We start from the raw sequence: 22,541 nt of genomic DNA on the forward strand, positions 1-22,541 counted from the left end.
TTGTAACTGATGTTTCCAGGGTCTGATTCCAGCTTCTATTGAGGTACACTGAAGGTTTTTCTTAATGAAACCCGAGATTTAAGGCTTTGAGTTTCTTTCCTTTTTCTCCAGCCAAGCTGCCACTACCATGATTAATTCATTCTGATTGGTAATATATCCAAGGTGACCACCGGTCAACATAATAAAGTGTGTTTTGTTTAACAACACCACTAGAGCACATTGATTAATTTATCATTGGTTATTGGATGTCAAACATTTGGTAATTCGGACTCATAGTCATCAGAGGAAACCCGCTACATTTTTCTTAATGCAGAAAGGGATCTTTTATATGCATTTTCCAACAGACAGGAAAACACATACCATGGCCTTTTTCCAGATTGGAACGAGAAAAAATCCAATCAGTGCCACCATAATGGCTGCAGCTTCTGTGGTTAGTTAAAGTTTGTTTTGTTTAACAACACCACTAGAGCACATTGATTTATTAATCATCGGCTATTGGACGTCAAACATTTGGTAATTTTGACATGTAGTCTTAGAGAGGAAGCCCGCCACATTTTTCCATTATAGTAACAAGGGATCTTTTATATGCATATCCCACAGACAGGATAGCACATACCACGGCCTTTGATATACCAGTTGTGGTGCACTGGCTAGAACGAGAAATAGCTCAATGGACTTCTGTGGACATTAGTTAAAGAGACCCATCATCAGTTCATGTTAGCAGCAGGTTTCTTCTCTAACTGTCTAGCGTTACATATGAACAGTATCAATCAGTCAATAAATATTTATTTTACAAAAATGCCCCAAATAGAGCTGGTACAAAATGATTCTACAGGACAAGACATGTTATATATATTAGAAGAAGAAGGAAATGTTTTATTTAACGACACACTCAACACATTTTATTAAAAGTTATATGACGTGAGACATATGGTTAAGGACCACACAGATATTGAGACAGGAAACCCGCTATCGCCACTTCATGGGCTACTCTTTTCGATTAGCAGCAAGGGATCTTTTATGTGCACCATCCCACAGACAGGATAACACATACCACGGTCTTTGTTACACCAGTTGTGGAGCACTGGCTGGAGCGAGAAATAGCCAATGGACCCACTGATGGAGATTGATCCCAGACTGACTGCGCATCAAGCGAATGCTTTACCACTGGGCTATGTCCTGCCCATATATATACATAAGTATACATATATTATGCAACTAAGCAGAATATACATATATATATACATATATTATGCAACTAAGCAGAATATACATATATATACATATATTATGCAACTAAGCAGAATATACATATATATATACATATATTATGCAACTAAGCAGAATATACATATATATACATATATTATGCAACTAAGCAGAATATACATATATATACATATATTATGCAACTAAGCAGAATATACATATATATACATATATTATGCAACTAAACAGAATATACATATATATATATACATATATTATGCAACTAAGCAGAATATACATATATTATGCAACTAAGCAGAATATACATAAGTATACATATATTATGCAACTAAGCAGAATATACATAAGTATACATATATTATGCAACTAAGCAGAATATACATATATATACATATATTATGCAACTAAGCAGAATATACATATATATACATATATTATGCAACTAAGCAGAATATACATATATATACATATATTATGCAACTAAGCAGAATATACATATATATACATATATTATGCAACTAAACAGAATATACATATATATATATACATATATTATGCAACTAAGCAGAATATACATATATTATGCAACTAAACAGAATATACATATATATACATATATTATGCAACTAAGCAGAATATACATATATATATACATATATTATGCAACTAAGCAGAATATACATGAAAACCTACTATAGTTTACAGGGCAGGATATAGCCCAATGGTATTGTGCTCGCCAAATGCACGGTCGGTCTGGGATCGATTCCCATCAGTGGGACCATTGGGCTATTTCTTGTTCCGGCCAGTGCACCACGACTGGTATATCAACGGCCGTGGTATGTGTTATCCTGTCTGTGGTATATAGTGCATATAAAAGATCTCTTGCTACTAATGAAAAAATGTAGCGGGTTTCCTCTCTAAAACTACATGTATGTCAGAATTACCAAATGTTTGATATCCAATAGCTGATATTCATGGGGGTGTGTGTGTGGTGGGGGGGGGGGGGGATCCAAGCATAACCTGTAGCCATTGTGTGTATGTATATACATGTATGCAGTGGTCAGATAGATGGAGCCAATATATTAACAGCATTATGTAGACAGCTGGTGCACTGGGCCGGAATACAGAAGCCTGTATGATTACGGTACACGTGCTGGCTCGCTGGGGACAAATAAATATCACCAGCAGCAATAACTGATACAGTGTGCTTCAAATATTGCATTCATGTATGGCTGTAATTGCGTTACAGTCTTGTATCTATTGGAGTATAAATATAGAAAAATGATAGCTCCACCATTGCTGAGTGTTGTTTTCTCATCGGTAATAAATCTGCTGTTAGTAATCGTTACAGTGTGCTTCTAGATATCGGATTCGTATAAGGGTGAAGGAAATTACATTACATCTTACAATCTGCCATGCTGCTCAAGTATAAAGATAGAAGACTTGACCAAATTACAGCCTGTTTGCTCACTGGTAATAAAGTCCTGGTGTAGTACATAACACAATCATGACAGCGTTTTTCAAAACGATCACATCACAGATCTGCTGATTGGTCCTGTACAATTCAGCAGCACAAGACTTCACAACGTTATGTTTGCTTGTTGATAACAGTTCCACTGGTGGTAAAAGCAGTACTGTGTTTTGAAATATCACATTGGTAAGGCTGTTATAATCTAGCTTGTATCACCCACTGGCTTCTTCTCAATGCCAAGGAGCAAACGAAAGAACGGCCAACAGCTGAGTGATTTGGTGAATTGTATCAAGTTACTTTTGTGATAGAGGGTAATCGGTCTTGTGTGAAATCGGCCCAGTTATCAATCCCATACTCTGCAAACTCTTGATTGAGCTTTGTTGAATAACACTAATATACTTAGCTTTTATGTGCCTGCTGAATTACCTACAACACACAGCATATGGAATGCCGTCTGCTTACTGTGGAAGTATTTCACTATTCCTTTCATTACAAACACTGGAATATATCTGCTTTGTGAAAACATAAAATTTGAATACAAGAGAGGTGCTGCTAATATTAGTAATATATAGGTCTGCTTTGTGAAAAGATAAAAAGTGAATACAATGTGATGGTGGTAATATTAGTAAACGAGACTGCGTGTGTTCCACTTTCGTCTGTATTCCTGTGTGATTTGTACACTTTTATGGACAGTGACGTGTGTCTGATTTGTTTTTACCCTCATCTCCCAGTTACTTGTATGTCTTAAACGTTACATTTTCTCCTAATAGGATGGCGGAAAATTACCAGTTTCCGTGTACTCGTTGAAGGATACCGACTACAGACCCAGTGCCAAAAAACATCCTAAAAAAATCCCTCTCCTGTCATAAAAGTGAGGAAAGCATTATTATGCAATCAGGATGTGAACGATAAGAACTCGGATGCCATTTCGTACAAAATATAATGAGAAATTACTTGACAGACAGCAGATAAACGTGGGTGTTTTAACACAAGTGTGCCATATTTTCACGTGTTTAATGTTTGAAGTTTAATTAAACACACTTGTCTCAACACGGGGCAGTAGAACGGCTCTTTAGAAAAGATACCAGAAATAAAACCAAGTTGTGTTGGACGTGTGAGAAAATAAAATCTTGATTGATTTTCAATAATTGTGTACGCAATAGCAATAGCAGTAAGGGATTGCAACAAACTTAATGCCCTGTGTGTGTAGGTACGCAGAACATACTGAAATCAAGTTCTTGATGCTAGGAAACGATACGTTTTAAAGTTTTTAAAAACCTTCATGATATATCGACTATCGTAAAGAGATTTTTTTTTTTAAACAATTATAATCTCAAACATTTTCAGTTGTGGATATTGATGAATATTTACATTTCTTGAAAGGAATTTTTTTTATTACCGATAAATCGATTGGAATTATTATTCATTGTAGCAGCTGACTTGGGCCACATATTTTTATGACAATTGTCTTTTGAGCTGATAGTTATTAATGCAATGGATTTCTCACTTAGATACACTGTACGGAACTGTATATAGCGTTATCTGCTCACAATACACCTGTCAGAACAGTGCTTGACAGACTTCTCCTCCATACACATACATATTCACGCTTTCATACATTGAAATTCGGTGTGGTGCTGTTTTAATTTATTATACTTTAATATTGAATTCTGAATTTTAAAAAAACCAAAACGTTATTTAATTAGCTCTTAAATCATACAAATTTATATAATTACATAAAAAAGAATGAATTAACTATATATCTTTTTAATTAAAACAACACGGGAACTATATGCCAATGTTTTTATTTTGTTTTAAACAATACAAAACTGCATAGCTGTATTTTGTTAAAAGCTAAAAATAAAAAATAAAAAATAAAAAATAAATAATAATAATAATAATTTAGTTATAAAGAAAACAAAAACTATATAGCAGTATTTAATTTTTAGATACCACAAAACACACACACACAAATTATATATAGCAATATTCTGTTACATATGACTTCAAACCTCTATAACGACTTCATACCTCTATAACGTTTGCAGTGAAAACTGTGAAAACTATTTACAGTTAAACATCATTATCTGGAAGTGTTATCTCAGCCCTGTTATCTGGAGGTCAAGAAATCATCCCCTGGTATAGTTTCCACCAACACTTCTATGCTATCTGGAACCACCATCATTACTTCCTTTGGTTCCTTCAACATCAAGATAATGGAGTTTAATTGAATATATATTTATATATAATTGTATATTCATCAACATATCTGAAATCTATATACTTATTGGTTTTTTAAAAACACAACACGAAAACCCATCTCTGGTTGTTTTTTCGAAGACTGACAAATATAAAAATAGAATTTAAAATGAAGCTGCCATTGACTGATCTGCATTGTACAATTTGATTTTGCCGTCTGCTCGTGTTAATAGTGGTGAATGTGTCACCGTTTCACTGTACGACTCACTAAGGAGCTGAGAGAATAATTGTGCAGCTAGTATTGTGTTATTAGTGAGTCCTCCACAAACGTGTGGAGGTGGTGTGCCACTATTGGCTGGCTTTGTCTTCAAGACATTCCCTCTAGAGTCGAATTCTCTAACAGAGGACTCCACGAAACACACAAAAACATATGGCTTTCTTTTATCATCTCACAAAATGGTGTAAACAGGCCTTGTAGATATATTGTTGTTGTACAGTTCTACACTTCATATACAAACAGTAAACAGACGACCAATGGTGCTTTTTCTGCTTTTTCTTTTTTTCTCTCTCACCTGCACCGATTGAAAGAAATTGCAGTTAAAAGGCATAGAAAGGAGAGAAGTGTGAGTGTGTTGTGTATATATTACACCGCTTTAGAAACCTGTTGATATATTTCAGCCGTTAAAAACAGGCAGTGCTGTGGGCTGTTAACGGTGATCGACAGGCTGTGTAGTTGAAAAAATCAGTGGAGGTGTAAATACAACTCTGTATACTTTTTGATTCCAACTTTTGGTGTTTTCTACCTGTGCTGATTGACAGGGATATAGGTGGTAAAAAAAACCAATTGCTAAAAAAGAAGTGAACTAATGAATAAGAAACAAATTAACGAAGAACAAGTGAACTAATGAAGAACTAAAAACCCACAAAACTGTTCATATTATATTGTGAAAAATAACCGTGGGTAGTTTCTTTTTAACCTTTAAGTGAACAAGAAGAATTCCAGTAAAAATATGAAGTTGGAAAATACTGTGTGTGGACTACAGTTCTAGAAAAAATCCTATTGCTGTATATACGAAGCATGTGAAAAGTAACCAAGACGGAGTTTTCTTTCATTTTAACTGATCAACATAAATTCCAGTTCACACCAACAGTGAATGAAGAAGTACGTATATTTATAGACTGAAGAAATTTGTGGGGGGTTTCTTCTTAATGTTCTTACTGACAAGAACTGCAGTAAAAACCAATAGGGTAGTGTGAGAGAGAGACCTGTGTGTTTTGTAGATACTATGATAAGTACCTGTTGCTGGTGACTAGAAAGACAAGAGGAATATTCAAATGCTGTATCTGGCTGAAAGAAGGAAACTGCGTGTTGTAAATAATGGAAGCTGCTAATTAGGATACATGTAGGTATAAACGAGAGGACGTGTTCATTATTTTCCTTTCTGCAAGGCCCGGCTAGCCGCTTACATTGTAACAAGCCATTTGTGATCACTTGGAGGTGGTGTGCCCGATTACAAAATTTCTCATTACCCAGGAAGCAGACGGCAGTGCAAATTGCAATCCATCACTTGTTTGCAGTGAGAAATTGTGGAGAGCAAAATTCCCAGAATTCCCCCGGAATTATAGATATAGGAAGTAACTTGTAGCTAATACAGTATTTTTATCTTGGTGTTTATAAAAAATCTTAGTTCTACAGGCTTAATATTGGGAGACTGGTGTTTTTTTCCCACAAAATGTAAATCTTTGATCCGTCTGTGATTTCAGCTTGTATGAATTGATTGTGGTTCTCACAGCTGTGCCAGTATCACTGCTCCCATCTGAGGTGAACAGGTTTTCTCTATGCCATGTGGAAAGTAATCACGTTATTTAAAGGAACCTCTGTATTACTTGTGTGTCCTTAGATTCTGTTGTAGTAGCTTGAAATACCACTACCAAGAGTACTACAAATATCTTCACACACGCACACACATAAAGAGTTAAAGATGCACCATCCATATTGCTTATTCAGAAAAAATATTTGGTTTTAAAGTGACGTTCACAGTTTTGTACCTAAAATAAAAAAATTCATATCTATACATATATCCCTGCTCACCGAAGAGCCACGGAGTTATGTTTTCCTGAAGTTTTGTGCGTGTTATAGTGAGTGTGTTTCACCTGATTTTGTTTGGCGGTTGTAGGCCAACAATCAGTTCCATGAAACCGTTACATAAGTGTGGTGTCGGTTCCTGGTTATTCCTCATTCACACGTTCCATGTTGGATATACCTAGGCTAGACATTCACCTGTGGATTTACTGACCCTGTCAACAACATGTCTGACATGGAACTCAAACCCAGGCCGGACAGGCCGCGTATTTACATGTCTAGTAAAACACACAAGGTTGTCGTCGTCTTTCCAAACGGAGAAGTCGTTGAAGGTAAGTTTACACTGTGATATCCATCCGTCCATCTGGTCCATCCATCTGTCCTTCCATCTGGTCCATCCATCTGGTCCGTCCATCCATCCGTCCATCCATCTGGTCCATCCATCTGGTCCGTCCATCGTCTGCCCATCCATCCGTCCGTCCATCCATCTGGTCTGTCCATCTGTCTGTCCATCCATCCATCCATGCATCCATCCATCCGTCCATCCATTCATCCATCCATCCATCCATGCATCCATGCATCCATCCATGCATGCATCCATCCATCCATCCATCCATGCATCCATCCATCCATCCATGCATCCATCCATCCATTTATTTATTCATCCATTTATTTTTATTATTCCATATCTCCTTGGGAGTGGCTGTCATCTTATGGATGAGGCACTAGATAAGAGATTCATGGAATCATTCACTATTTTGCTAAATGCCCATTCAACTCTGCATTGTGCAGAGATACGGTCTTGATCACTAATAATGGTTTTGTCATTCAGATTTAAAGTATATTTCTTTCATATACCTTTAGCATGTCAGTATCTTCTTTATACTAAATGTATTGAATTATTATTATTATTATTATTATTACTACTACTACTATTAATACTACTACTACTACTACTACTACTACTACTACTACCACTACCCCTACTACCACTACGACTACTACTACTACTACCACGACTACTACCATGACTACTACCACTACTACTACTACTACGACTACTACTACTACTACTACTACTACTACTACTACTACTATTAAATTATTATTATTATTGTTATCTGACTTGTTTATTTGATTATATTTCTGATGATTTTTTAAAAATCTGTTGAATATGTTACAGAATTTTTATTTTTATTTTATTGTTGATACAGAAAGACAGAAAAATAGGTAAAAGTTACAAGTACATAGACAAAAGAGGAGATGATGTATAATTATTATGTGTGGAGAGAGCCTCTGGTTTATATTATACAACAGGAGATGGTAATACAAATCAGATCAATCATACTGCAGTGGGTGGCGCAGTCATTAAGCCATCGGACTACAGGCTGGTAGGTACAGGGTTCGCAGCCCGGTACCGGCTCCCACCCAGAGCGAGTTTTTAAGGGCTCAATGGGTAGGTGTAAGGCCACTACACCCTCTTCTCTGTCACTAACCAACTAACAACTAACCCACTGTCCTGGACAGACAGCCCAGATAGCTAAGGTGTGTGCCCAGGACAGCGTGCTTGAACCGTAATTGGATATAAGCACGAAAATAACTTGAAATGAAAACTGGGTGATATTGAGATCAACACATCCACACATTGTGTAATCATATATTATGTACCTAGCACACAACAACCCACACCTGGCCATAAGAACTGGCAGGAGGACGGGGGGGGGGGGGGGGGGGGGGGGCTAATTATTAGTCCCTCCAATAAGTCCCAAAACATTTATCTGTTATGTTTTACTGTGAATATACATTATAAAATGTATTTGTGCCTCTCTTATTCCCGACTTGACATACCGTTGCTATGGTCTGGCTGTAATGTACACTGCCCACACCCCCAACTCTGCATGACGATAATGTATTGACTCCCCCATCCCATGTAAAAGTCGTGTCCAAGTTGATAACTTCCTCTGACACCTGCACATTACACATAAAAGTATTCTACTTCATAACTTTTCTCGTATATAGAATACTACACTAATTTTTTTCTAGATATCATTTATACCATGTGAAGTTCACAAGTTTCATAAACATTATATCTAGCAAAAATGAGTGTGGTATTTTATTTATTACCCATCTTTTAAAGGCATACTGTCACAGATTTATGGACCTTATTTCTCTAAAAATGGATAATAAATAAAAATTACATTAATTGTTGGAAATCAAATCTATCGCATCACCTTAACTGAACCATGATGGAGTGAAATCCATGTCAACCCTCTCAGCAATTTTAGTTTTTGAATTATGGACCATTGCCATAATTCAATTATTTTTACAAAATGTCATTAATAAATGGAGTATGGTGGTTATGAAGATGGTTGAACAAAGTACATTTAGGTACAAATCAGATTATTTTTGTTCAGGTAATACTTTGTTAGACCATTAAATAGGTCAGTGGTCTGTGACAATATGCCTTTAATACTTCGAACATAACCCATCTAGACATGTGAATGCTTAATGCTAAGAATGATGATGATGCTTACCAAAAATGACGTCATTTAGAAACATGTTGACATCCAATAGCTGATGATTAATAAATCAATGTGCTCTAGTGGTGTTGTTAAACAAAACAAACTTTTTCATTAATTTATTTCAACTTATTTCCGTGCTTATATTCAATTAAGTTCAAGCACGCTGTCCTGGGCACACACCTCAGCTATCTGGGCTGTCTGTCCAGGACAGTGGGTTAGTTGTTGGTGGTTAGTGAGAGAAGTCGATGTAGTGGTCTTACACTTACTGTGGACGGGAGCCGGTACCGGGCTGTGAACCCAGTACCTACCAGCCTTAAATCTGATGGCTTAACCACGACACCACTGAGACCCTGTCACACCTGCAGGCTACTCATTCTAGTTATGTGTTCAAGCATGCCTGTACTGGACATAAGCTCTAACTTCATCGGACAAAAAAGCAAGAAAGAAATGTTTTATTTAACGACGCACTCAACACATTTTATTTATGGTTATATGGCATCAGACATATGGTTAAGGACCACACAGATACAATGTATTGAGAGAGGAAACCTGCTGTTGCCACTTCACAGGCTCCTCTTTTCGATTAGCAGCAAGGGATCTTTTATATGCATCATCCCACAGACAGGGTAGTACATACCACGGCCTTTGATATACTAGTCGTGATGCACTGGTTGGAATGAGAAATAACCCAATGGGCCCACACTGTCAATGGAATGTTCAGTTAGTACGAACCCAACATCTACCAGTTATTCATATATAGAGGATAATAAACGAGTTACCAGTTATTATCAAATTTATGTCCCGAGTGAAATAATTTTCAGTTGTCACGAGCTTTAGCGAGTGACAAGTGAAAATTATTTCACGAGGGACATAAATTTGATAATAACTGGTACCGAGTTTGTAATTCTATTTATTACCTCAGCTATTTTTTCTCTAGAAGCCTTTATTTTCGACACACATGCATGAAGGCCAACCTGTATAGGAACGATGTAAACCACTTTACGCACTGTTCTGAGAATTACTATAACATTGTAATTTAATCACGTTCATAGATAATTTTAAAAAACACAAGTTCTCTTTATTCTGCTTCCAAATCTATAATGAATTGCATTAAAATGACATTTTGTTATTAATTTAACACCAAAAACAGAGACCCGTAAAGGCAAACTAAGTTTAAGGTGTGATGGGTCACAGAGTTTGTTTTCCTGTCCTAACAAGTGTTCCGTAACTAATACATAAACGGTCATGGTATGTACTGTTCTGTCTGGGAAAATGCATATTAATATTCCTTGCTGCTTTATCATTAGGAGTAGCTATTTCTCGTTCCAGCCAGTGAACCATGACTGGTATATCAAAGGCTGTGGTATGTGCTATCCTGTCTGTGGGATGGTGCATATAAAAGATCCCTTGCTGCTAATCGAAAAGAGTAGCCCATGAAGTGGCGACATGGCGCCGACAGCGGGTTTTCTCCCTCAATATCTGTGTTTGATGTTGATCATCACTTTGTTTTTCCATTACCATGTATTTTTCGTGCTGGGGTGTCGTTAAACATTCATTCATTCATATCTGTGTGGTCCTTAACCATATGTCTGACATCATATGATCGTAAATAAAATAAATTTCCGTACTTCCATTTAACCTATCATTCCTTTCCTTTGTTTTAACTCATTTCAATTTACTTTCTTGCTTATACTACTAATTAATACATGTTATTTCAGATCAGTGATCCATAGAACTATATCATTATACATCATCACACACTAGCACACACTAGCACATACTAGCACATACACACACACACACACAGACAGACACAGACACGACACACAGCACACATACACATACTCACACACATACATACACACACACACACACACAGACACACAAACACACACAAACACACACACACACAACACACACACATGCACACACACACAACACACACATACAACACATACATATACACAAACACACACATCCAATTAAGATCGTATCCAATTAAGGTTCAAGTATGATGTCGTGGGCACACAGATCAGCTGCCTGGCCATACATTATGATGGTCTATTGGCCATACCTGACAGTGAACAGTGAACAGTGCGCTCACTGTTGATTAGTGCCCGTGTTGGGTTACAAAGCCAGCAAGTAGCAGCCTTACAGCACTATGCCAGCACCAAAGTGATTTTTACAGCAGCCAGGTGTAGACCTTCCCGCCCCCACACATGTAATTAAGACCATAAATCACACCCAGTAAATAAGATGATCATATTTCTCAGTGGGATGGAACACTGTAAATACTATAATAAACATAGGAGGCTTCAGGTTTTTGCTTCATATTTTCCTAGAACTCATCTATTATTAGCCCAGTTACCCTCCATAGGCCTCCCCTTCCTCTTCCCTCCCCTCCCTCCCCCTCCCTCCCCCTCCCTCTCCCCAACACAGTTATTTTTGACAGTGTTTGAAAATTTCTCAAGGGGCATTGTGTACATATTATGTACTAGTGTGGAGTACGTGTTGAATTGCATAACTAAGTTATGTAAGTAATGTAGTATTCATAATTATTACACATTATAGGATCAATTCCTCTCCCTTCCCAGCTCCTTGACTGATATCTCAAAGGTATGTGTTGTCCTGTTGTCTTGTATGCATTTAAAGGCAGGTTCATACATATAAGAATGATATGTGAGGTGTGGTGTACATGCTGTAGTGGAGAAGAACAAAGACTGTTTTGATGGGGGTTTTATAGGTACATCTGTATAATAATAGAACAAAAACATCAATGTTTTGGGCACTCCCCACACCCATCACCCATTCTTACAGGCCTAGAAAGCTCAGAGCAGATAATTATGAAGGTGAAATAGCTAGTAAAATACAGCAACAAGTATGATCCATCTACCAATCTGTCTGTCTGTCTGTTTGTCTGTCCATCTATCTCATCTCTCTCTCTCTCTTCTCTCTCTCTCTCTCTCTCTCTCTCTCCCCTCTCTCTCTCCCCCTCTCTCTCTCTCTCTCTCTCTCTCTCTCTCTCTCTCTCTCTCTCTCTCTCTCTCTGCCTGCCTGCCTGCCTGTCTGTCTGTCTGTCTGTCTGTCTGTCTGTCTGTCTGTGTTTTTGTCTGTTTCTGCCTGTCTATCTGTCTATTATATTTATTTTTCCTGTGTATTACATTTTCTGTCTTGGTCTTACCGTATTTTCCCATGTATTATGCGCACCGGTGTATAATGGGCACCCCCCACTTTGAACGTTTATTCCAAGAAAAAAAACATGAACCACAATATAATGCGCACCGTTTTTTTAAACCACAAAATCGACAGTGAATGCAAGATGTACCGCTTTCCCCTGTCACCAAAATTAACGAAAAGCGAAAGAAGCGGTATATTCAAGAAACCAAGAAACAAAACTTAACTTAGGTATTTGAGTACATGTCACATTAAACAAAGGCTAGTACTTGCGTACTTACATGTCACAGACTCACACGTGCATAAATCAAAACAAAGTTATATACCCCATACACTGTAAATGACTAATAAATATATGAAAACAAAAATATATTTCGTTCTCGTGACTAACGTGAATGCGCGAGATTTCTAAATTTATAATAGTGTGGTATATTTCCGGTTTGCCGGAAATGGCCGAATTAAATCTCATGCAAATTAAAAATATTTACGGTCCAGTTTTGTCATTTTGTGCACTTTTTGGCGAGGTATGGATACTTTTGTAGATTTATTTTGCATTTATTACAACCATCACAAGTGAAAAGCGATTTTTAAGAGGGTTTTGGCATTTCGTTGTAATGAACACTGTCAATAACCTGTAAAGTACCGTAAACTACCGATTTTTCATGGGTAATCGCTGGACATTTTAAAAAAATATTTTTTCTATTGCTATGTATAGTGCGCACCCCCATTTTTAACCTGTATTTTCTGGAAAAAAAGTGCGCGTAATACACGGGAAAATACGGTACAACCGATATTTGTCGGAGGTGGCGAGCAGGATGGACGTGATTGAGTTTTGATTGGTTGCTTGTATTACATGCATTGTTACATCATCCAGGGTTTTTATCATTTATATTTCACACTGTTTCAAAAGATTGCTCAGTTAATTTTGAATTTTAATTACTATATTTTCAGCAAAATCGTATTCTACAGGGATTATAAAGCTAGGTAAATAATTTTGGGTGTGTGAATTAATCAACTAAAAGAGTTAAACCTGTTTGTAAATAGCAGCCATATTGTCATTGTCTGACCAATAAAACATATACACCTCCATCTTTAATCATTTATTTCTTTCAGGGTCCAGTTTGTAAATCAACACACAATATTAAGATTATGGTATAAATTAATAGATGCCACAAAATGTTCATTAATTCAAAACCATGCAAATTTATGTCTATTAAAACAAAAGATTTCTCAGCATTCTAAATTCTAAATTCTTATATGTATATACATGTACATGTATATATATATAAAGTCTCATGGGCATTTTTCATATATATATATATATATAAAGTCTCATGGGCATTTTTCATATATATATATATATATATATAAAGTCTCATGGGCATTTTTCATATATATATATATATATATATAAAGTCTCATGGGCATTTTTCATATATATATATATATATAAAGTCTCATGGGCATTTTTCATATATATATATATATATAAAGTCTCATGGGCATTTTTCATATATATATATATATATATATATAAAGTCTCATGGGCATTTTTCATATATATATATATATATATAAAGTCTCATGGGCATTTTTCATATATATATATATATATATAAAGTCTCATGGGCATTTTTCATATATATATATATATATATATATAAAGTCTCATGGGCATTTTTCATATATATATATATATATAAAGTCTCATGGGCATTTTTCATATATATATATATATAAAGTCTCATGGGCATTTTTCATATATATATATATATATATATAAAGTCTCATGGGCATTTTTCATATATATATATATATATATATAAAGTCTCATGGGCATTTTTCATATATATATATATATATATGAAAAATGCCCATGAGACTTTGGCTTTAAGTCTCCAAATAGCAGCGCCTAATTCCATATTAAAGGTTTTAGTTAGGCCAGGGGTTTTCTTTCAAAAACAAACATGGCAGTTTGACTGAAAACATGTCTTTTTCTTAATTTACAGGTAGTTACTTAACAAACAAAAACCCCCCCACAAAAAAACCCAAACAAAACAAAACAACAAACAAGCAAAACTAAAACAAAAGAAAAACAACAACAAAGTGCCTATATTTCACTTCACCAGAAATAATATACTCCAGTACATCAGGGTTTAGCCAACTGTTTTAACATCTGATTATTCTTATCAAGAAAGCATAGCTCACGTTTCTGAAAATGGAAAAACCAACTATCTTTGTAATGTTAATGATGTTAGGTTCATATCATGGCTGACTATTTGAACAGGTTTAATTTTATTCTGTTTATTTACACAGCAAAATGTTTTTCATGGCTTAAGCAAACCACATAAAAACATAGTTTGTTTCTCATGAAATGTTTGAACCATAAAATTAATGATAAAAATGCCAGAATGTACACGCACATTAATTTGTTGATGCATTGCGTAGCATTATTTTAATAGTAATAGGCTGTAAAGTATGTGTTCTGGTCACATTAATTAACAATATGCTTTTTAATTTTTTTTTATCTTAATCATCAATATCATATTATTCCAATTTGTAAATACTGTTATGGATTGGTCCAAATTATATCAAGTAATTTAAAACTGTGATGGGGCCGGACGTAGCCCAGTGGTAAAGTGCACGCCTGATGTGCGGTCAGTCTAGGATCAATCCTCATCGGTGGACCCATTGGGCTATTTCTCATTCAAGCCAGTGTGCCACAACTGGTATATCAAAGTCTGTGGTATGTGATGTCCTGTCTGTGGGATGGTGCATATAAAAGATCTCTTGCTACTAATGGAAAAATGTAGTGAGTATATATGTTGAATTACCAAATGTTTAACATCCAATAGCCAATGATTAATAAATCAATGTGCTCTAGTGGTGTCGTTAAACAATTTTTTTTTTGAACTTTAATATAATGGTGCGTTATGTTCCTCGTGTATGTAGACAGTCCACTGACTTAAAGACTGGTATGTACTGGGTTAAACAATATTCATAACTCCATGAACCTCACTTTTATATGATGTGCGGTCGGTCTGGGATCAATCCTCGATGGTGGGCCCATTGGGCTATTTCTCATTCCAGCCAGTGTGCCACGACTGGTATATCAAAGACTGTGGTATGTGCTATCCTGTCTATGGAGTGGTGCATATAAACGATTTCTTGATGTTAATCGAAAAGAGAAGCCCATGAATGTGTTGAGTGTATCGTTGAATAAAACATTTCCTTCCTTCCTCACTTTCGCGTGTTTTCTTTATTTCAAATTAATAGAATAACTGTTTACATTATTTATTAATTCTACGTCATTCATTGAGTGTGTAAAATGGTTCTGCGAATGTAAAACAGTATCACACTCATTTCTTAAATGAAAGAAATGTTTCATTTAACGACACACTCAACACATTTTATTTATGGTTATATGGCATCAGACATATGGTTAAGGACCACACAGATATTGAGAGAGGAAACCTGCTGTCACCACTTCATGGGCTACTCTTATCGATTTGCAGCAAGGGATCTTTATATGCACCATCCCACAGACAGGATAATACATACCACGGCCTTTGTTGCACCAGTTGTGGACCAATGGCTGGAACAAGAAATAGCCCAATGGGTCCACCGACGGGGATCGATCTTAGACCAACCGCATATCAAGCGAATGCTTTACTACTGGGCTATGTTCTGCCCACCATTTCTTAAATGAAACAAATGGATAGATGACAGTATTTTAGATTTGGCTTCACATAGGCTGTGTTGTATTAATAGTCACATCACATTTTAGGATTACGAACTATGAAGTTAAAAAAGTATCGATAATTTATGAACCAACGAGAAACAAACTTCTTTTTATGTGGGTGTTGTGTATGCAAATTAAGCTGCTGACTGTGCTACTAAGAACTGTAACTCTGCATAAAATCTGCTTAATTCAGCAGTGTGTATACATGTATGTATATGATGCCTACATTTGTCACTTCTAATTATATATCTATTTCATTTTATTTTCTCGCCTTTATGCAGTAAAAAGGCCTGATATAGATACATATATTATTTGTTTGATGGCGGTGGTAGTGACAGCATAATTTTTTATCGTTAAAGGGATCTACCCTAGTTTTTAAACACTATGGCATATTTTTCACTATTAGAGCCATTTTTGATAACTGAAATCATACTTTACTTAGATTTTATTGTCTTAATTATCCATTTCCACACATTATTTTTAATATCACAAAATTCAGTTTTAATATTTATAAAAAAAACCGCATATGCATCTGAGATGTAACAGTTATGGAGTCGAGTTTTAGTCTGTTTTTAGAGGGCATTTCACAGACTCCTGTTTCACTCTATTGTAACTTTATCCAAATGAGTTACAGGTTTGTAGATTAAACAAACTTATTGTTAATTTTCACGAGTTGAAACTAGGGTCTGTCCCTTTTAACGTTCATGTTATAGTTTTGCATTTCAATCAGTTTGACCGGCCTTGGTGGCGTCATGGTTAGGCCATCAGTCTACAGGCTGGTAGGTACTGGGTTCGGATCCCAGTCGAGGCATGGGATTTTTAATCCAGATACCGACTCCAAACCCTGAGTGAGTGCTCCGCAAGGCTCAATGGGTAGGTGTAAACCACTTGCACTGACCAGTGATCTATAACTGGTTCAACAAAGGCCATGGTTTGTGCTATCCTGCCTGTGGGAAGCGCAAATAAAAGATCCCTTGCTGCTAATCAGAAAGAGTAGCCCATGTAGTGGCGACAGCGGGTTTCCTCTTAAAATCTGTGTGGTCCTTAACCATATGTCTGACGCCATATAACCATAAATAAAATGTGTTGAGTGCGTCGTTAAATAAAACATTTCTTTCTTTTTTGTTCAATCAGTTTCTCTCAAACTGTAAGTCCTAGGCTAAAGAATCTTCGTGTATGGATGTTCAGTAATTACAGTGAACCAAAAACAAAAAAACAAATATGGTGGCAATGTTTAATTCCACAGAATTCGTGTTATAGTAATAAAGACCTTTTGAATCCACTGACTAAAATAACAGAACTGTAATTTTTATTGGTAAAGCACCTTCAATAAAATTAAATAAAAGGATATGTAATATTTGAACTTAATAATATATGTTCACAGGGTATCATAAAAATCTCTATCTAGTAATTATTATCCATTATATAATTTGAATTATATAACATAAGGTCTGTTATGTATTATTCTTTATATGTTTATACATATTTGATGTTTTCAGGGTCGTCTCCCCCCCCCCCCCCCCCCCCCCCCCCCCCCCCGAGAATCTCACTTTTTTTTAATTTATACTCTAAAAAATAGCATATACATCTCAGGGTTTAATTTGTATAGTGTTTTTGTTTATAAAAAAGTAGTGCCCCCCCCCCCCCCCCCCCCCCCCCCACCTCCTCTAGGATTTTGATCAGGGTACGGCCCTGGTTTTTGTATTTAAAACTTGTTGCATTGTAATTTTGCTAAAATTGCCAGCTGTATTAATATAATGCTTTTTTATGTGAGTATATATATATATATATATATATATATATATATGTATATATATGATATATATATATATGTACTAAGCAACAAAAGAAATTGCTTGGTGCTACATGTACATAATAAAATGTATTGCTGCAGGCAGTAATGTGAAATAAACAGAACAAGCTGACATTTTGAGATTTTCTAATTACAAGTTAGAAGAATGAAGACAATGTCTGTCTTAATTAATATCAAATATGATTGTTTTAATTAATATTAGCTGTGATAATTTACACTGTTAGGATCATGTATGGTGTTTATTTATAACTTATATTTCTTTTTTTCAGTCAGAATATATGTTCAACTAAAAAAATAGGGTTAATGGTTGTACATTAATACCTGTATTTTTGTCATATATTAGAAAAATAATTTATGGTCTCGTTATATAGATTAAATGAGAGTATTTTAGTATGTGGCAGGCAATGATTTTCAGCAGCTGTTCTTCTGCTTCCAATATTCCTCCTTTTTATGTTTACAGTAACACACTTCACTGTGTTAAGTAGATATACTGGCAGGGATGGATTTCATTCATTTCAACTTATTTTCGTGCTTATATCCAATTAAGTTTCAAGCATGCTGTCCTGGGCACACCTCAGCTATTTGGCCATCTGTCCAGGACAGTGGGTTAGTTGTTAGTTGGTTAGTGGTTAGTGAGAGAGAAGAAGGTGTAGTGGCCTTACACCTACCCACTGAGCTCTTAAGAACTCGCTCTGGGTTGGAGTCGGTACCGGGCTGCGAACCCCGTACCTACCAGCCTGTAGTCCGATGGCTTAACCACTGTGCCACCAAGGCTGGTGAAGTGATAGAAATAAGCAGAATCTAGCTTTCACCAGTCCACCGGACAAGTACATCTAGAAATCTACTTGTCTACCAATGTTTTTACTAGTCCACTGGACAAGTACATCTAGAAATCTACTTGTCTACCAATGTTTTTACTAGTCCACTGGACAAGTACATCTAGAAATCTACTTGTCTACCAATGTTTTCACTAGTCCACCAGACAAGTACATCTAGAAATCTACTTGTCTACCAATGTTTTCACTAGTCCACCGGACAAGTACATCTAGAAATCTACTTGTCTGCCAATGTTTTCATTTGTCCACTGGACAAGTACATCTAGAAATCTACTTGTCTACCAATGTTTTCATTTGTCCACTGGACAAGTACATCTACTTGTCTACCAATGTTTTCACTAGTCCACCGGACAAGTACATCTAGAAATCTACTTGTCTACCAATGTTTTCACTAGTCCACCGGACAAGTACATCTAGAAATCTACTTGTCTACCAATGTTTTCACTAGTCCACCGGACAAGTACATCTAGAAATCTACTTGTCTACCAATGTTTTCACTAGTCCACCGGACAAGTACATCTAGAAATCTACTTGTCTACCAATGTTTTCACTAGTCCACCGGACAAGTACATCTAGAAATCTACTTGTCTACCAATGTTTTCACTAGTCCACCGGACAAGTAAATCTAGAAATCTACTTGTCTACCAATGTTTTCACTAGTCCACCGGACAAGTACATCTAGAAATCTACTTGTCTACCAATGTTTTCACTAGTCCACCGGACAAATACATCTAGAAATCTACTTGTCTACCAATGTTTTCATTTGTCCCAACAAATGATTTGTTTTATTCAAGCACAAGGACCATATTTTTGATTGTTCAAAACAAAACTACATTGAAAATATTTACTTGTCCACTGGACAACCATTGATGTACATTTTGCTTGTCCGAGCAGCTTTTTACTTGTCAGGATAAACGAACATTAAGTGTGTATTTCGAATGCTGACTGATACATGTAGCTGCCTACATTCTGAACCATCTTCTTCTTTTTTTTCTTTTTTTTTTCTTTTTTTTCTTTTACATTTATTATCCCCAGCATGATCTGACCATGTCGCGAGGCCGGGGAACCTTGGCGTCATGGCCATACACTAATCCTGTTGCTTACAGTATATAACTTATGTATTTTTATAGTGAGAATTGGGGCGGCACGTAGCCCAGTGGTAAAGTGCACGCCTGATATCATGCGCGGTCGGCCTAGGATCAATCCCCGTCGGTGGGCCCATTGAGCAGTTTCTCGTTCCAGCCAGTGCACCATGACTGGTGTAACAAAGGCCGTGGTATGTACCATCCTGTCCGTGGGATGGTGCATGTAAAAGATCCCTTGCTGCTAATGGAAAAATGTAGTGGGTTTCCTCTCTATGACTGTGTCATCAAAATGACCATACCATATGCTCGTATGTTTGACATCCAATAGCCGATGATTAATAAATCAATGTACTCTATTGGGGTCGTTAAACAAACAGACTTTTAGTGAGAATGATATAATATTATGTTACATATACACAGCTCAAGGAAATGGTTTATTTAACAATGCACTCAACACATTTTATATTATGGTTATATAGCGTCAGAAATATGGGTAAGGACCACACAGATACTATATGGGCTACTCTGTTCAATTAGCAGCAAGAGATCTTTTATAAGCACCATCCCACAGACAGGGTAGTACATACCACAACCTTTAATATACCAGTCTTGGTGCACTGGCTGAAACGAGAAATAGCTCAATGGGTCCTCCGAGGGGGATCGATTCTAGACCCGACCGCACATCGAGTGGACGATTTACCACTGGGCTGCGTCCTGCCCTGCATGATATGGACCAGTTTGTCTCATGAAATGGAGTCTTGTTTGATATCCGATAAATATCAAATGAGTTTATGACACAGATATTAAGGATACATTATAGGATTAATCTTTACAGCTATCTCTACCATCTGTTGAATATAGCCATGTAGTAACACAAGTTGAGTTTTAACACATGAGTGGGAAGATGTGAGATAACTACACAGACTTCTCTCTCACTATAGGGGGCAGAATATAGTCTAGTGATAAAGCTTGACATGTGGTTGGTCTGGGATCGATCACTGTTGGTGGGCCCATTGAGCTATTTCTCGTTCCAGCCAGTGCACCACAACTGGTATATCAAAGGCCGTGGCATATTCTATCCTGTCTGTGGGATGGTGCATATAAAAGATACTTTGCGACTAATGGAACAATGTAGTGGATTTTGTCTCTTAAGACTATAATATGTTAAAATTACCAAATGTTTGACATCAAATAGCCGGTGAATACCAGTAATAAATCAATGTGCTCAAGTGGTATTCTTAAAGAAAACAAACACTCTTTCTCTGTCTCTGTCTCTGTCTCTGTCTCTGTCTTTCTCTCTCTCTCTTTCTCTCTGTCTGTCTCTGTCTCTCTGTCTGTCTCTGTCTCTGTCTCTCTCTCTCTGTCTCTCCTTCTCTCTCTCTCTCTCTCTCTCTCTGTCTGTCTGTCTGTCTGTCTGTCTGTCTGTCTGTCTGTCTGTCTGTCTCTCTCTCCCCCTCTCTCTCTCTCTCTCTCTCTCTCTCTCTCTCTCTCTCTCTCTCTCTCTCTCTCTCTCTCTCTCTCTCTCTCTCTCTCTCTCTCTCTCTCTCTCTCTCTCTCTCTCTCTCTCTCTCTCTCTCTGTGTGTCTGTCTCTCTCTCTCTCTCTCTCTCTCTCTCGCTCTCTCTCTCGCGCTCACACACACACACACACACACACACACACACTAACCACTAGCTATTCACAGGACAGATACCCCAAATAGTCGTTGCATTGTACCTCCAAAACAATGAACTTGAACCTCATGTGGATATAAGTGTAAAAAGAAATCCTTATAGGCAAGTGATCTAACAGCTGAGCCACATTGTATGCAGTTGAAATGGCATCCTGTGTTCTTGTGGGTTCTTAATATTGCAGTGGCGTGAGCAAAGGTCGTTTTCACACATCTTCTATTGCCATTCCTTGATTGGAAGTTGTCACTTGCAGGGGTATCTCACTGTTTTGCAGTGATTAGGCGAACACATTTCATGAATATCACACATTGACATGATTGGTCCATTGGATATAGTCCAGCAGTTAGAGTGCTCCAAACCTGAGGTACACATTTCATGAATATCACACATTGACATGAGTAGTCAATTGTGTATAGTCCAGCAGTTAGAGTGCTCCAAACCTGAGGTGTACATTTCATGAATATCACACATTGACATGATTGGTCCATTAGACATAGTCCAGTAGTTGGAGTGCTCTAAACCTGAGATACACATTTCATGAATATCACACACTGACATGAGTGGTCCATTGGACATAGTCCAGTAGTTAGAGTGATCTAAACCTACATGAAGTGCAATTTTCATGAGATATTTATATGAGATAAAGGTCAGTAGTTAGAGTTGTCAACTCTGAATGAATTCACAAAATTGTTTGCTATTTGAACTAGTCTCCTAGGA

At 36.7% G+C, this 22,541-nt stretch overlaps 1 protein-coding gene across 3 annotated transcripts in view; it reads left to right on the forward strand.

Annotated features, from left to right (window-relative positions):
* Positions 1-5,649: 5,649 nt before the first annotated feature.
* LOC121387039 (calcium/calmodulin-dependent 3',5'-cyclic nucleotide phosphodiesterase 1A-like) overlaps positions 5,650-22,541 on the forward strand; it is a 256,785-nt gene continuing 239,893 nt past the window's right edge. The window contains exon 1 of one of the 3 annotated variants that reach the window (XM_041518047.1): positions 5,650-7,315. In XM_041518047.1, coding sequence (XP_041373981.1) covers positions 7,210-7,315 — 106 coding nt within the window. In that variant the 5' untranslated portion in view covers positions 5,650-7,209. The remainder of the gene's footprint in view (positions 7,316-22,541) is intronic. The other 2 variants (XM_041518048.1, XM_041518049.1) reach the window with 2 other exon arrangements.

The sequence above is a fragment of the Gigantopelta aegis genome, chromosome 13 (assembly GCF_016097555.1).
Source record: "Gigantopelta aegis isolate Gae_Host chromosome 13, Gae_host_genome, whole genome shotgun sequence".
Taxonomy (NCBI): Eukaryota; Metazoa; Mollusca; class Gastropoda; order Neomphalida; family Peltospiridae; genus Gigantopelta; species Gigantopelta aegis.